This window comes from Sorex fumeus, unplaced genomic scaffold (genome assembly GCF_029834395.1).
Source record: "Sorex fumeus unplaced genomic scaffold, SorFum_2.1 ptg000122l, whole genome shotgun sequence".
NCBI classification, from domain to species: Eukaryota; Metazoa; Chordata; class Mammalia; order Eulipotyphla; family Soricidae; genus Sorex; species Sorex fumeus.
In genome coordinates, this window is record NW_026606179.1 from 6,396,278 (window position 1) to 6,412,005 (window position 15,728).

A 15,728-nucleotide genomic window follows, 5' to 3' on the forward strand; every position below is an offset into this window, starting at 1 on the left:
AATATACTTTCACCATACCTCTGTTGTTGGAGGTTTAGGTTACTTGCAGTTGTTTCATATATAATACACATTTTTCAATAGTGTGGAAAAACTGAGGCTCAGAGATGTGGCTTAGCAGTTAGGGCACACTCCTTACATATGTTCGATATTCAGCACCACACAAGAAAAGGCAAAAATGTGCCTTACTTTATAATAAAATCAAGAGTTGCTGGGGCTGAAGCAACAGTACAGCAGATTAGGGCACTTGCCTTGTATGCAGCCAACTCTGGTTCGATCACCAGCACCCCATATGGTTCCCCAAGCCAAACTAAGTGTGATCCCTGAAAGCAGTGCCAGGAGTAATGTGCCCCCACCACCACCACCACCACCACCACAAAAAAAAAAAAAAAAAAAGAATAAAAGAATTACTGTCTTTAGTGACCAGAGAGATAGGACAGGGGTTTAAGACCTTGCATCCTGCTGACCTCAGTTCTAATTCCTGACACCAAACATCATCTCCTAAGCACCACCAGGTATTAGTTATGAGCAAAGGGCCAGGATAGTCCCTGAGCATAAATGAATATGGCCACAAAATCAAAAATAAACAAAAAAAGAGATAATGCCTATAGAGAAATGAGTCAAGTATAATACCATTTTTTGATAGATTAAAAAAAAACAAAACACTCTATTATGGGCAAAGAATTTATCTACATGCCTGATGACTCACAGACAGAAAGAAGACAGACAGACTCATGAAATTGCATTAAAACTGGTCATATGAAGAAAGTGGCATCAGAAAAAAAAAGTATTATCTCCCTAACACTCTATACCAGTGCTCCCCAAAGTGAACTAATAGTAGACTAGAATGAAACTGGTGGGAGCGGACAGAGGGAGAGGAACTTGTTAGTTTAAAGAAGTTGATTTCTGGTGATAAAAAAGGGTTCGTAGGTCAAGTAAGCATGGAAACCTCTACTCTATATATATTAATACCTATAATCCTACTTCCTATTCATTTTTCCAACTCCTCTCTTTTGTATTCTTCACCTTTTCCTCCATCTCTATTACTATTTCCTTAGTCCATCCAACATAATCTCTCACCTAAATTAAAGTCAGAGATCCCTAAATACCTTCCATGCATTCTTGATTTTGCAGGCAGATGCACATTTTTAAAATACAAACCTGAATATTTACTCAGCTGAAAGACTTATGAATTCCAATGTAAAGTGGCCTAAGTGTCCTACATTACTGTGAATGACCTGAACCTTCTATGGGAAGCTAGGACACCACACCCCAGTTTAGTCTAAGCCTCGCCATCTTTGATCCTAGACCTAGCCATTGCCTTCCTCCACTGTTACTTAAGCTGTACACTCTCTTTGTGTTCCCAGAATATTGGTTCTCCTGTGAAACTTCATGATTCATATTTGTAATAGTGATCCTTCTCATATGGATTTCACAGCCATCTCTCTGATAATAATATCACTGTATCATTGTAATCCTATAATTGATAGCTGACTGGTCTGCCTCTCCCCTCTTAAGTCATTCTCCCTAGGGACAAAAACCATATGGTTATCTTGCACATCTATATAAAATACATGGAAAAGTAAACAGACAGTAAGTGTTTATTAAACAAATCAATGAACTTGATAACTAAATACTCTGTGAAGTACGAAAACAAAGAATGTACTGCTGTGTTTGCAAGACCAAGCAGCAAATTTAATAGTGATCACAATTACAAAAGTACTAGACAGAAAAATATTTTTAGTTAATTTCTTCTTAATATCTGCATATTATTGGCAAGGGAAAAAATTCACACCCAGTAATTTAAGATAGTATATAAGGGCAAGAGACACGACTCGAGGAAAATTGCATGCCTTGTATATGCAAAGCCCTGGCTTCATTCCCAGCACCACATGGCCCACAGCATCACTGGGCCAGACCATTGTTGAATGTTGAGTTTTGAGTACCACTTAGGAGTGTTCCTCCAAAAAGAAAAATATATCTGAAGATCTAGACTGGCAAACCAGAACCATAGAAGTTATACACCAAGTAAAAGTCACTTTCTCTTGAGCATCACAATTCATTAAACTATCAGGTCATTAAATACAAAGTACAAAGCCAATTTTTTATGTAGGTTAACATCATTTATATACTGAAAAACTGATTTAGATGAACCAAGAGTTTGTCTAAAATTAGTACAAACATACAAAATACTGGTATAATATTTTTTTGTAACATAATCTTCAGGCTGATTATAACCATAAAACTTTTGGACTGCAAGTTATACAATAAATTTTTTTTAAAAAAACTATTTAACGTGAAAAAAGTCTGAACTTAAGCTGATCCAGTTTCTAATTAGAAAGAAATGTCTAATCAGCATGACCAAAACTTACCCACACTTGTTTGAGAGTAAAGAGACTAAATGTTGACCATCCTATGTTTCTTTCATGTTTTTTTTTAACTACTCACCATTTTCTTTAGCTAGATGAAAATAATATTCATAGATGACCAAAGAAATTAATTTGATGATAATAAATGTGAATGAAACTAATATGTTGCTAGAATTAGATTTATATATGCCACATCTTTGTAGTTACTCCTAAAATCAGCATCATTTTAGCACCTTTTCACAAACAGAATCAAAAATTGTTCTCATACAATAATGGGAAAGTGGATGCCTAAACTTCAGCATGAGTGGGAAAGTTGTACAAATTTCAGTTAACAAGATAGGACCTCACCCTTTGTTTTCTTGCATGATTTCTTCTTTTAAAAAATAAAATGAGTTTTTTCCTCATCACCTGGTTTCTAGAAGAGAAAAATACGGTTGCATGACATTAAGAAAATGCTCAATAATGCATCCACTTTTGTTTTTCAGAGACACTGGAAAACAAACAAAGATCACTTAAGAATACACAATGCAATCAAAATTAATCATAATTTTTCACCCTGAAAAATAAAGCCTTTGGAATAATTAGAAGTGACTAAAATTCCTTTTGTTGTACAGCAACACTTAAATATTTTTCAGTTATTACATTAACAGCAAGTCTGATTTTAAATTACATTCACTGATTCTTCTTAAGAACTCTGATAATATAAATATCTTTGTACACTTTTAGAGGAGGTGAGTTAGGTGAGAGGGAAAAACATTTAAAGTTACCTCTCCTTCTCAGATATAGTACTAACCTCCTTTCTATGAGAATATGTATCAATAATACAGTTAGAGAGAGAGGATACTTCTGCTTTAAACAGAAGAATTTCTTCAGTTAAGGAAAAACAATACATCCACTCTAAGAAGTAATGGTAGGCAGTGTGACAAGACAGGAAGACTTAATATAATGTTAACAGTTGCACTTTTTAAATTTGAAGTATTGTGACCTTAAAAAATAATGACATGCAGAATCAAATACAAACAGTTATACCCAATCTACTACCAGAAAAGATTTCAAGGTAATTATTCAAATATAAATACAAAGTCAAGGCAAAAAGAAGTAAATTTTTGGACTTTTTGCTGCTAAGGACTAGTAGTAACATTGATTCCCATCAAATAAGCATAAACAATCAGGAGCTAGCTACATGAAGAGGAGCCAAGAGATAAAAGAATTATTGAAAGATACATCTGCTATTCCATACAAAGCAAATGACAGTGATAAAAAAATTACTGAATGATTCACATGAATGCATGCAATTGAGTAAATGGTATTTTAAAAGGTGAGGTACAGTGAAAGCGTCAACATATATTCATCTGTGGTAACTGTTGTTATATGTTACTCAAATGCCAATGACAATCAATAAGTATAATCAAAAAAGTTTCCTAAGAATATAAATGAAGAAGTATGCTAGTCAGTATTCCATCTCAGGGTAGTGTGCCAAGCATAATAATAGGAAATATAGATAACATGAAATAAATCAGACAGAGCTGCTTCTCCAGCTAACATTGTGGGAGAAAGGACAATACCAACATAAGTAAAGCTTTGTGGGGAGAAAAATCATTAAGAGTAGCCAACTAGATTTTATCTACTGGTCTTATTTTTTTAAATATTAAAACAACTAAACAGTTCTAAAACAAGATATATTTTATAAATTTTGCCTAGCCTACTTTTAAGGGTTGTCAAGACATAAAAATTCTAAGTATATATGACCTTTTACTATGAACCATTTAACAGAAGATAAAATTATCAAATTTCAATTTTTCATGCATACTATCATGCAAATTATATTTGCCACCAGTTCTGCAAAGTAGTCAATATTGCACATACTCTCAGACTATTTAAAAATAAATATATATAGCAATGTGCTTGTTAATAAATAACTGTAATGTTCTTGTTATACTTAATAAGACATATAAAATAGAAATATTACATTTTTGTTACAATAAGAATAATTCACCTACAGTCCTCTTCAAGTATGATAGTTTAAAAAAAAAAGCTATCTAGCTTCCTCTCTTCAATCAGATCAAGAAATTAGGTTTTATTTTCACTTATTTTCTTATTCCAATCTGCATCCATAAAGGCCTGGTATCTAGGATGAGCAAGGCTAAGCAAATTACATTCTGGAGCAGTCTCCTCACCCACAGGAGGTGACTGAGCGCTTCCAAGGCACCAGGACATTAAATGGCAGAATGTCTACAAATACCGTCATTAGCAAGAGTCATGGAAGGGATTTCCCTAGAATAGGATTTTGAATAATGACAAAATGATCCGTGGCACTTCTACTTTGCAATGGCAGATGTGGCTTGGTGGGGGACGGTGTCATCACTAGTCTTAAATGAAAAAGCTTCATTATCTTACTTCATCATGCGCCTTGCAGGTACTCCACTGAAAAAAAGACAAAACAGGAGGCAAAAAATTCAAGCCTCAAGGTAAGCCATTTCAATGTTAAGCATCCACCTTTTTTTACTAGCAGATTATAAAACCAGCTAGTTTTATGCAATAATTTATTTCATTTTTTGGCCTCGGAAACTCAAAGCTGTTTCCCCAACCCCCAAGAAGCCAGAGGAAGATAACAAATAGTAAAACGACAGCAAATTACACGAATCTAAAACACACCTAACACTATATTAAACTAATGTCAGTAGATAACATAAAATGATTCTACATAAATTATATGGTCTTTAACTGAAGAACTCCAAAGATGTTGAATACTTACGTCTTGATGTTCTCATGATACACCTTGGTATCTGATGGTTGGTTATAAAGTGGCTATAAAATAAACATTTATATTAAAAATGTAAATGTTTGTGAAGAAACAATAGAGCAATTTTTATTTTAATGTAATTTAGGTAAAAATACTAATGTATCTAAAGATGACATATCCTACCAAAACCTCCAGATTTTTTGGGGTTCCTGAATAACTGCATTCATTCCATCCCAAAATAATGTCATTCCTGTATGTAGTTTTCAAATCGACTATATCTCATAAAAAATCATTAATAGATTTTAAATTTTAAGGAGAAGGAAATATTTGCACAATCAAGACATCCTAGTAGCATGATTTTTTTTTCTATTTTTATTCTTCCTATTTCTTTTTATTAACTTCCTATTTGTTCTTCTTCCTAGTTCCACCTAGAGAAAGCAAATAGCTGTTCAGGCAAAAATATCTCAGGATAATGCTTCTGCACAGGTTATCAAGTTAATGTACTACTGTTTTAATCTCTATCACAAGCTTTCAACCCAAACCAACCTAAAATAAATACATTATATTCCATCTTATCTCAAAAGAAAGTACTACCAAAAAAGTACTAGAAGTGAAAGAATAATTTACTTACCAATTCAACTTTTGGGCCAAGACCTTCAAATATTTTATGAGCTTCTTCTGCTTTCTTCTAGAGACAAAGATATTAGAGTATTATATAGTTTAGAAGTATTTTACTTCATTGTAAAACCTATCTATCTGATAATATTTAAACACTAGAGTTAAACTTGTCTTATTACCAAATCATCTAGACTGTGCTAACAAATATTAAAATATAACAAATACTGAAAAATAATACAAATTTTACAATGAAGATGTTAAAACTAGAATTACATGACTCATAAAATATATCAGAGGTTCTCAAATCTTTGTCTTTTTCCCCACCACATTTTCATCAGTAACAAGGGCTCCTAGCCTGGTGCAGAGGGTCACACGTCAATGCATTTGTGGCTTGGAAAGTCTCCTGGGCTTTTCATGTGATACAAAATGATAATATCATTTTGAATTTCCTAGATACAAAGAAATATAGTCTCTTAAAATTCCCCTTTATCAATCACAACAATAAAATATTTAGTACATATTATGTAAAAGAACAATGTTTAATTAGAATAGGAATCACAAAATCACTGTCACTGTCCTCCTGTTGTTCATCGATTTGCTCGAGCGGGCCCAATAACGTCTCTATTGGAGACTTTGTTGTTACTGTATTTGGCATATCAAATACATCACGGGTAGCTTGGCAGGCTCTGCCGTGCAGGCGAGATACTCTCCGTAGCTTGCCGGGCTCTCTGAGAGGGGTGGAGGAATCGAACTCGGGACGGCCATGTTGGCTGCGTGCAAGGCAAACGCCCTACCACTGTGCTATCGCTCCAGCCCAGGAATCACAAAATAGTAAAATATAATTTTCAAACTAAAAATTCTTTAAAATGCTAACATAGAAAATATACACTATCAAAAATGGCAAAGATAAAAAATCTAAAACCATTACATTTGCATAGCAAATTCTATTTTGATATTTTAATGGCAGCATTTGTCAATCTTATGAACATTTTGGGCCAGATAATTCTTTGCTGGAGAAGAAAGATAATAGAAGAGGTAAGGCACATGCCTTGCATGCAGCTGATCCCGGTTTGATCTCCAACACCACACTGTCTCCTGAGCACTCCAGTATGCTGCCCTGGAGATCTCTGAGCAGGGATGGCTGGGTAATACCCAGCACTGCAGGGCTAAAGCAGCAACACATTCTCTGGCCCTAGCATTGAACCTCTCTGACTACCAGTCCAGTTGGATAAGAATCACTCAGGCCTCCTAAGCTCTGCTTAAGAGACTCAAAAAATACAAAATAACAAAAGACAATAAAAATTTTTAAAGGCAATTCTTTGGGAGCTGTAGAGATACTACAGAAATTACGGCATTTGCCTTGCATACAGCAAACATGGGTTTGATCTCTGGCACTCTGTGGTCCCCCAAATCCCACCAGAAGTGATCTCTGAGTACAGAGCCAGAGGTAAGCCCTGACCCCCTTCAGCTGTGGCACAAAAACAGAATAATCTAGCAGCATCCTTTAATCTCTCTCCACTAAATGCTAGTAGCATCCACCATGTTATGACAATCAAGTCTCTAGCTGAGTACTATAAAGTTATGGGCTGAAGAGACAGTACAGGGGATAAGGCACCTATCCTTACTCAATCCCAAAACCATATTTGATTCCCCAAGCACAACCAGAGGTCATTCCTGAGCACAGAAACTGGAACAGCCCCTGAGTACCTCCAGATATGGCCCAAAACCTGTGTCTATATATAGTATTGTGCCAAGAAGCCAAATCAGTCATTACGTAAAATTCCAACTGTTTAGATACAAGAATTACATTAGAAAATAACATTACCATAGATTAATAATTTGGAAAGAAGTAGTTCCTATAACTCTCTCTAGACCATAAGAAATCACCCAACATTTACCAGATTTCAACTGTGCTTTTTATTTTTTAATTTTTGGGTCACACCCAGCGATACTCAGGGGTTACTCCTGGCTCTGCACTCAGGAATTACTCCTGGCAGTGTTCAGGGAACCATATGGGATGCTGGGAATAGAACCCAGGTTGGCCGCGTGCAAGGCAAACATCCTACCCGCTGTGCTATCGCTCCAGCCCCTAACTGTGTTTTTTAAAAGTCTTTTTATTTTAGATTCCATATCAACAAAAACAGGCCACATGGAATTGAATACAAATTGCATTATGGCAAGTATAATTAGTACCCTATTAAGTAAAGGCACTTACCTTTTACAGGGCTAATCTTAAAGGCTGGTAATTAAGATGTCTGTACATAGACCCCAAGATTTAAGTTGTTTGTTTTTTAATATTTGAATTCTGTTGACTTACTTGGTAAAACCAGATTAACCTATCATTTAGCAGAAAAAACTAATTTAAAACCCTTATATATCCATATTATAAATTTAATTCTAAGTCTATATATAAAACTAATTCATCAAACAGGCCAATAGCTCAAAGGACTGGAGTGCATGCTTTGTATGCAAGAGCCTCTGATTCAATCAACTACACTATAAAAGTGACCACCACCAGGAAGAGTGACTGAGCACCACTGGGTGTAGATTAAAAACAAAACCAAAAGCCATACATTAAATAGGTATTTTGTGGCAAACATTTGCTAGATTTTCTTTCTTTTTAAAATGAGGGCCAGGCCCACATCCAAAAGAACAAAAGCAACCAGTACTGGCGCGGATGTGGTGAGAAAGGGACTCTCCTTCACTGCTGATGGGAAAGCCTACTGGTTCGGCCCTTTTGGGAAACAGTATGGACGATTCTCAAAAAATTAGAAATTGAGCTCCCATTTGACCCAGCAATAGCACTCCTGGGAATATATCCCAGAGAGGCAAAAAAGCACAGTCAAAATGACATCTGCACTCCTATGTTTATTGCTGCACTGTTCACAATAGTCAAAATCTGGAAAAAACCTGAGTCCCCAAGAACAGATGACTGGTTAAAGAAACTTTGGTACATCTACACAATGGAGTACTATGCAGCTGTTAGAAAAGATGAAGTCATGAAATTTACATACAAGTGGTACTACATGGAAAGTATCATGCTAAGGAGACTTGTTGTTACTGTGTCTGGCATATCAAATATGTCACGGGTAGCTTGCCAGGCTTTGCCATGCAGGCACGATACTCTCGGTAGCTTGCCGGCCTCTCTGAGGGGGCGGAGGAATCAAACCCAGCTCGGCCAGCCAACTGCTTGCAAGGCAAACAGCCCACCCGCTGTGCTAATGCTCCAGCCCTGGGGAAATACAAGTAACAAAATAGGAGACTAACACCCAAGAATAGCAGAGATAAGTACCAGGAGGTTCACTCCATGGCTTGGAGGCCAGATGCACATGCTAGGGGAAATGGCAGCTCAGATAGAGAAGGGAGCACCAAGTAAATGGTGTTGGGAGTATCCTCCCAGGATGAGAGATGCATGCTGAAAGTAGACTATAGACCGAACATGATTGCCACTCAATGCCTCTTTTGCAAACCATAGCACCCAAAAGGAGAGATAAAACAAAAGGGTGGGGTGGGGTGGGGGGGTATGAGGGATACTGGGATCATTGGTGGTGGAGAATGGGCACTGGTGGAGAGATGGGTAGTCGATCATTGTATAACTGAAGCCCAAGCACAAAAATTTGTAAGTCCACAACTGTACCTCATGGTGTTTCACTAATAAAAATTAAATAAATAAATAAATAAATAAAATAAAAATAAAATGAGGGCCAGGGAAATAGCACACAAGATTAAAATGCATATATGAGAGAACCCAAGGTTACGCTTCAAGATTACATGTCCCTGGATCCCAGGTGTAATCCTGGTGTCCCCATGGCACTTCAGAATATAGTTCTTGTATTCTAGTGTCCTCTAGCACTGCCAGGTCCAAGCAGCATCACATTACTTGGCTTGAGCACCAAATAGAACAAGGATAACAGCCCTGAGTCATCTGAACACTGTGAAAGAGCAACCTATTACACTTCCCACCACTCACCACTACCACCACCAAAGGAAGACTTAAAAAGCCTTTCTGGTACAGAAAAATTAAAGGTATTGAAATGTTTCAGAGAGAAAATAATATTTAAGCTGAGTCTTGAAATCTAAGCATGTTAGACAAAGAAAAGCAAAACACTGAAATGCTGGCATCAGGCGGTAACACCAAAGTAATATACAAACTTTACTTAAAGGAAACATTCAAATCTCTGTTCCAGGGAGCAGCAACAGTTCAACAGTCTGAATATATGCTCTGCATATAGAACCTAGATTTGATCCCTGGCATCACATGGCTCCCAGAGTATTGACAGAAGCAACCCCCCAATTACATGCTGAGAGTAATTACATGGTTGAGCACCACTGGGTATGGTCCAAAAACTAAAACAAAACCTGTTCCAGTAGGATGTTACTAATAAGGAGAATCAGGAAAGATCAAATAGATAGACATGCGAGAACAGATTGTTTTTTAAAAAAAAAAATTGTTTTAGGGCCATAACCAGAGGTGCTCAGGGACTAATTCTGGCTGTGCTCTGTGCTGAGCATTGAACCCAAGTCTCCTGCATGCAAAGGATGCATTCCACATCACATAGCTATCTCTCTGGCCCACCAATAAAAATTTCACACTATTGGATAGAAAATAGAAAGGTTTCATTAGGAAAATCACATAAAGGTTTCATTAGGAAAACCACATAAAGGGAATAAAGTTGGAGAAGCTAGACCCTTAAGACTGCCAAAAAAGCTCCTAGAAAAAATAGATTTATACAGTAAGTAAAGTAAGTAAAGGCCCTCCCGTTGATCTTCGATTTGCTCGAGCGGGCCCAGTAACGTCTCCATTGGAGACTCTGTTGTTACTGTGTCTGGCATATCGAATACTCTCGGTAGCTTGCCGGGCTCTCCGAGAGGGGCGGAGGAATCGAACTCGGGTCGGCCATGTTGGCCGCTTGTAAGGCGAACGCCCTACCGCTGTACTAGCACAGCGATAGATTTATACAGTAAAGAGGCAGAGGCAGAATACGAAATTAACATGCAAAAATCATTGACTTGGGGCCAGAGCGACAGTAAGCAGGTCGGGTGTTTGCCTTGCACATGGCCAACTTGGGTTTGATTCCCAGCATTCCATATGTTTCCCCCAGCACTGCCGGGAGTAATTCCTGAGTGCAGAGTCAGGAGTAACCCCTGTGCATTGCCTGGTGTGACCCAAAAAAAGAAAAAAGAAAAGTCAGGTATGTGGGAGTCATGCCCACAAACCACTTTCTAGCTTGGCTATATAAGCTTATTTATCAGCCCTGCCTCTGGGACCCATAAATAAATCTTGAAAGAGATCAGAAGTTAATCCTGGGCCTGTGCAAAGTTGAACAAACCAGGGTAAATGGATGGTCGCCACCATGCCCCCAGCCAGATTCCACCGTTTCAATGGGGCTGGAGCGATAGCACAGTGGGTAGGGCGTTTGCCTTGCAGACGGCCGACCTGGGTTCAATTCCCAGCATCCCATCCTGAGCACCGCCAGGAGTAATTCCTGAGTGAAGAGCCAGGAATAACCCCTGTGCATCACAGGGAATGTCCTAAAAAAGCAAAAAAAAAAAAAAAAAAAAAAAAAAGATGCGCCTCATCTGTAGAAAATTCAGATATGCGGGTTTTGTGACTGAAATCTGCAGACTTTCTCAGAGCTCGGATGAGTTATCTCCCCCCACTTCCCTATACTCCTGGAAGTACCGGCAGTCACCCCCACAAACCAATTCCAGCACTACCCAATAAGCTCTTCTACCAGCCTTGGTTTAGAGACCCATAAATAAATCTCAAATGAGATGAAAAGCTACAGTTAATCTTGGACTGGCAGAAGGCTGAACAGACTGAGTAAATCGCGGGGCGGGGGGAGGCGGCGGCGCACGCACAAAGGCAGGTCAGCCTGGTGCTCGCCCAAGCAGAGCCACTGGCAGTCACTTGGTTCCACAATCCAAAATTGCCACCATGCCCCCAGCCAGGCTTCACCTTCTAGAGACAGACCTCACCAAGATACAATCTGCTGAAAATTTGAGTATGTGGGTTCTGTGACTGAAATCTAGAGGACTTATTAAGAGTTAGGATGGGCTACCTCCCCCCACCTCCCTATACTTCTGGAAGCTTTGGCAGTCACACCCACACCCCAAAGCTGCCACCCAGTTAAAAAAGCTACTCCAGCTTTATCTTCCCGATAAAAATACTCAACGCCCTGAACAAACACAAGGATCTTTTAGTATCTGTATTGCAAACCATAATGCACAACAGGAGAGAGAGAGAGAAAGAAGAAAAGTGCCTGCCATAGAGGGAGGTGGAAGAAAGGGAGGAGAGGGAGGTTGGGTAATCGTAGGCGGGAAACTGGGAACACTGGTGGTGAGAAAAGTACACTGGTGGAGGAATGGTTGTTTCATCACTGTGTGACTGAAACCCAATCATGAACAGCTTTGTAATGGTCTATCTCATGGATATTTAATTAAAAAAAAATTTTTTAATGGATGTGGGGGGGAAAAAGGGGACTCACATTCACTTTTCAAGGGAATGTCAACTGGCCCAGGCTCTGTGGAAGATAATATAGATATTCCTCAAAAAAACTAAGAATTGAGCTTACATATGACCCAGCAATTCCATTCCTGGGAATATACCCCAAAAGCCCCAAAGTACAATGCCTATGTTCACTACAGCCCTATATACAATAGCCAAAATAGAGAAACAATCCAAATGCCCACAAACAGTTGAATGAATAAAGAAACTATGGTACCTATTACATTGTATAATGTAATACTACTCAGACATAAGAAAAGATAAAGTTATTATCTTTAATTTATTGCAACTTGGATGGGTCTGGAGAGTATCATGCTGAGTAAAATCAGTCAGAGGAAGAGAACAGACTCAAAATGATCTTTCTCCTATGCAAGATATAAAGAAACTTCATAGGGGACTGAGGCCCAAAAGCAATATAAACAAAGAGCATAAGATCTGGTCTTCAGTAGGAACCTAGCCATTGGCCAAGGGATGGGGGTGTAAGTTTAAAAAGGGAACACAAGGATAAGGAAGGAGGAAAGTACCTGCCCTGTCGGGGAGAGCAACTGGGTATACTAGTAGAGGGTAGAATGCACTGATGAAAGAATTGATGTTGGAAAAACATACCTCTGAAACTTAATCATAAATGTCTTTGTAACTTTGTAATTCATGGTGATATTGAATCATAATAAGAAAAATAAAATAACTGGAGGAGTTAAAAAGAAACTATGAGAGGTAGTTCAAAATAAGCTACTATCAAAAGTTGCTCAGAATAAACTGAGCACATATCTAAGGTGTAAGGCTGGTGTTCTTCATCAATCAACTAAATCCAGAGTACCCAAGAGAAACTCTTACACTAGTGGAGGTAACTGGAGATTGTCCACACAGAAGTATATTCCTTTTATCAATCAATCCCTTTCTTACTTCTGGGGTCACGTTATCTTGAAAGTCAATCAATAACTCAATTACCTCAATTATGCTAATCACTTATTTTGTAAATCATTCAACATACATACCCTCTTTCCTATTACATTATAATTCTGAAATGGAAGCATTTATGATTATTTTTTAAAACTACACCTGAGAAAGGTAATACAGCAAATCATACTTTTATTTGCAAATTGTACTTTAGATTTCGGTAAAGCCTTCAGGGTCATCTAAACGTTGGACATGGGAGTCTCCCGGTGGACGATTCCACAACGAAATAGACCACATCATATTCAATTGAAGGTTTTGCCTGACCGATGTCGCTGTTGTCCGAAAATTTCGAACAGGATCGGACCACCGTCTCCTTCGTGCAAAATTCTACTTCACAGAGCGGGGAGAAAGGGCTGCAAAGTTCAAAAAGAGAACTCCCAGAACGACCACCAACTAGGAACTCTTTGGCACTATTGCGGCAACATGGGAAGATGCCATTGTTGACAACATTGACGAGGAATACGATCAACTGGTTCAGCACCTCCATGAATGTGCGAGGAACGCCAAGAGAGAGATAGCCACAAAAAAACGCCTGTCTTTGAAAACTCTTGAGCTATTTCGCCAGCGTGGTTTGGCGCATGCCTCAGGCAACCGCAAGCTAACGTCCGAGCTTGCAAAGCAGTGCAGAGATGCGATCAAGGAAGACCTCAAAGAGAGAAGAGCAGAAGTACTGGTAGATGCTGCAGAAGCCGGGAAAAGTATTCGTAACGCCCGCCTGTCCTTCGCCAACTACAAGACCAAGATGACTGCCCTCCGACGTCCTGATGGATCCATCACATCCTCCAGAACGGCAATGGAGAAGATTATCCATGACTTCTACTCAAATCTCTTCGATAGCCATGTCCACTTGCCGACATATCAAATTCCACAGGATGGATATGTCGTTCCCAACGTTCTCCCTTCCGAAATCCAACACGCCATTTCGTCGGTAAAGAAACAAACAGCACCTGGCCCAGACAAGGTCAGACCTGAACACCTGAAGAACCTGCCGTCAGTACTCATCAATACACTGGCTCGGCTCTTCACTTGCTACCTGTCTGAATGCAAGGTTCCGTCCCAATGGAAAACCAGCAGGACCATACTACTGTTCAAGAAGGGAGACATCCATGACATTGGCAACTATCGCCCGATCTGCCTATTGTCTGTCATCTACAAGTTGTTCACTCGAGTCATCCTAAATAGGATTGGCAGAACACTAGATGAAGGACAACCATGCGAGCAAGCAGGGTTCCGCAAAGGATTCAGCACCATCGACCATATCCACACGATAACCAAGCTCATTGAGGTTTCTCGGGAGTTCAAGATGCCGCTCTGTCTAACGTTCATTGATTTAAAGAAGGCCTTTGATTCTGTTGAGACAGAAGCGGTCATTGAAGCCCTAGCCAATCAGGGCATTCAAGCCCAATACATCAGGATCCTCCATGAGCTGTATTGCGGATTCACTACCAGGATCTCACCATTCTACAAAGAAGTGATCGTTGATGTCAAGAGAGGGGTGCGGCAGGGTGATACCATTTCACCAAAACTCTTCAGTGCCACCCTCGAGAACATCATGCGACGACTGAAATGGGAAGGAATGGGAGTGAAGATAGATGGTCGGCAGCTACACCACCTCCGCTTTGCTGATGACATTGTTTTAATAACACCAAACATCAGCCATGCGGCACAAACGCTGGCCGACTTTGACCGTGAGTGTGGAAAGGTAGGACTAGAGCTGAATCTTACGAAGACAATGTTTATGAGAAACAGCCTCGTTCCTGATGCCCCATTTGCTCTCAACAGAACGACCATCTCCGAACGCAACAGCTATGTGTACCTAGGTCGAGAGGTCAACATGACAAAATGACCTGGCACCTGAGCTGCGCAGGAGAAAGAGAGCGGCTTGGAACGCCTTCAAGAACGTCGAAGAAATAGCTAAGAGGACGAAGAACCTCCGGCTCCGGGCACATCTCTTTGATTCCACTGTTCTTCCTGCATTAACATATGCCTCAGAGACCTGGGCCCTACGCAAACAGGATGAGAACGCTATTCAGGTCTCCCAAAGAAGAATAGAAAGAGCTATGCTTGGAATATCACGTTTCACTCAAATGAGAGAAAAAATCCGGAGTTCCGATATCCGTCGACGATCAAGAATCAGGGACGCTGTCTCATTTGCCAAGGTGTCAAAAATCAGATGGGCTGGTCACGTAATGAGATTTAAAGATGACCGCTGGACTAGAGCTGTTACTGACTGGATTCCACGGGATGTCAAAAGACCGTGTGGCCGCCCACCTACCAGATGGTCAGACTTCTTCGTGAAGATCATGAACGATCGGTGTGAGGCTCTTCATGTTCCCGGAGCGAACAGATGCCACTGGGCTACACTAGCACGCGACAGGGACAAATGGAGACGTTACTGGCGCCCGCTCGAGCAAATTGACGATTAACGGGAAGTTAAGTGATTAAGTGATTAAGTACTTTAAATATAGTTGAGTCCACTGTCTGTCTGTCACTGTCCTCCCCTTGTTCATCAATTTGCTCGAGCGGGCCCAATAAC

At 39.5% G+C, this 15,728-nt stretch overlaps 1 protein-coding gene across 14 annotated transcripts in view; it reads right to left on the bottom strand.

The window, feature by feature from the left end:
- The window catches only part of NCOR1 (nuclear receptor corepressor 1), a 225,722-nt gene that overhangs the window by 128,702 nt on the left and 81,292 nt on the right, over nucleotides 1-15,728 (bottom strand). For 8 of the 14 annotated variants that reach the window (XM_056135714.1, XM_056135717.1, XM_056135722.1 and 5 more), the window contains exons 7-10: nucleotides 5,741-5,797; nucleotides 5,122-5,174; nucleotides 4,764-4,790; nucleotides 2,715-2,781 (exon numbers count right to left, since the gene is read on the bottom strand). In XM_056135714.1, the coding sequence (XP_055991689.1) occupies nucleotides 2,715-2,781; nucleotides 4,764-4,790; nucleotides 5,122-5,174; nucleotides 5,741-5,797 (204 nt within the window). The remainder of the gene's footprint in view (nucleotides 1-2,714; nucleotides 2,782-4,763; nucleotides 4,791-5,121; nucleotides 5,175-5,740; nucleotides 5,798-15,728) is intronic. The other 6 variants (XM_056135723.1, XM_056135718.1, XM_056135724.1 and 3 more) reach the window with 1 other exon arrangement.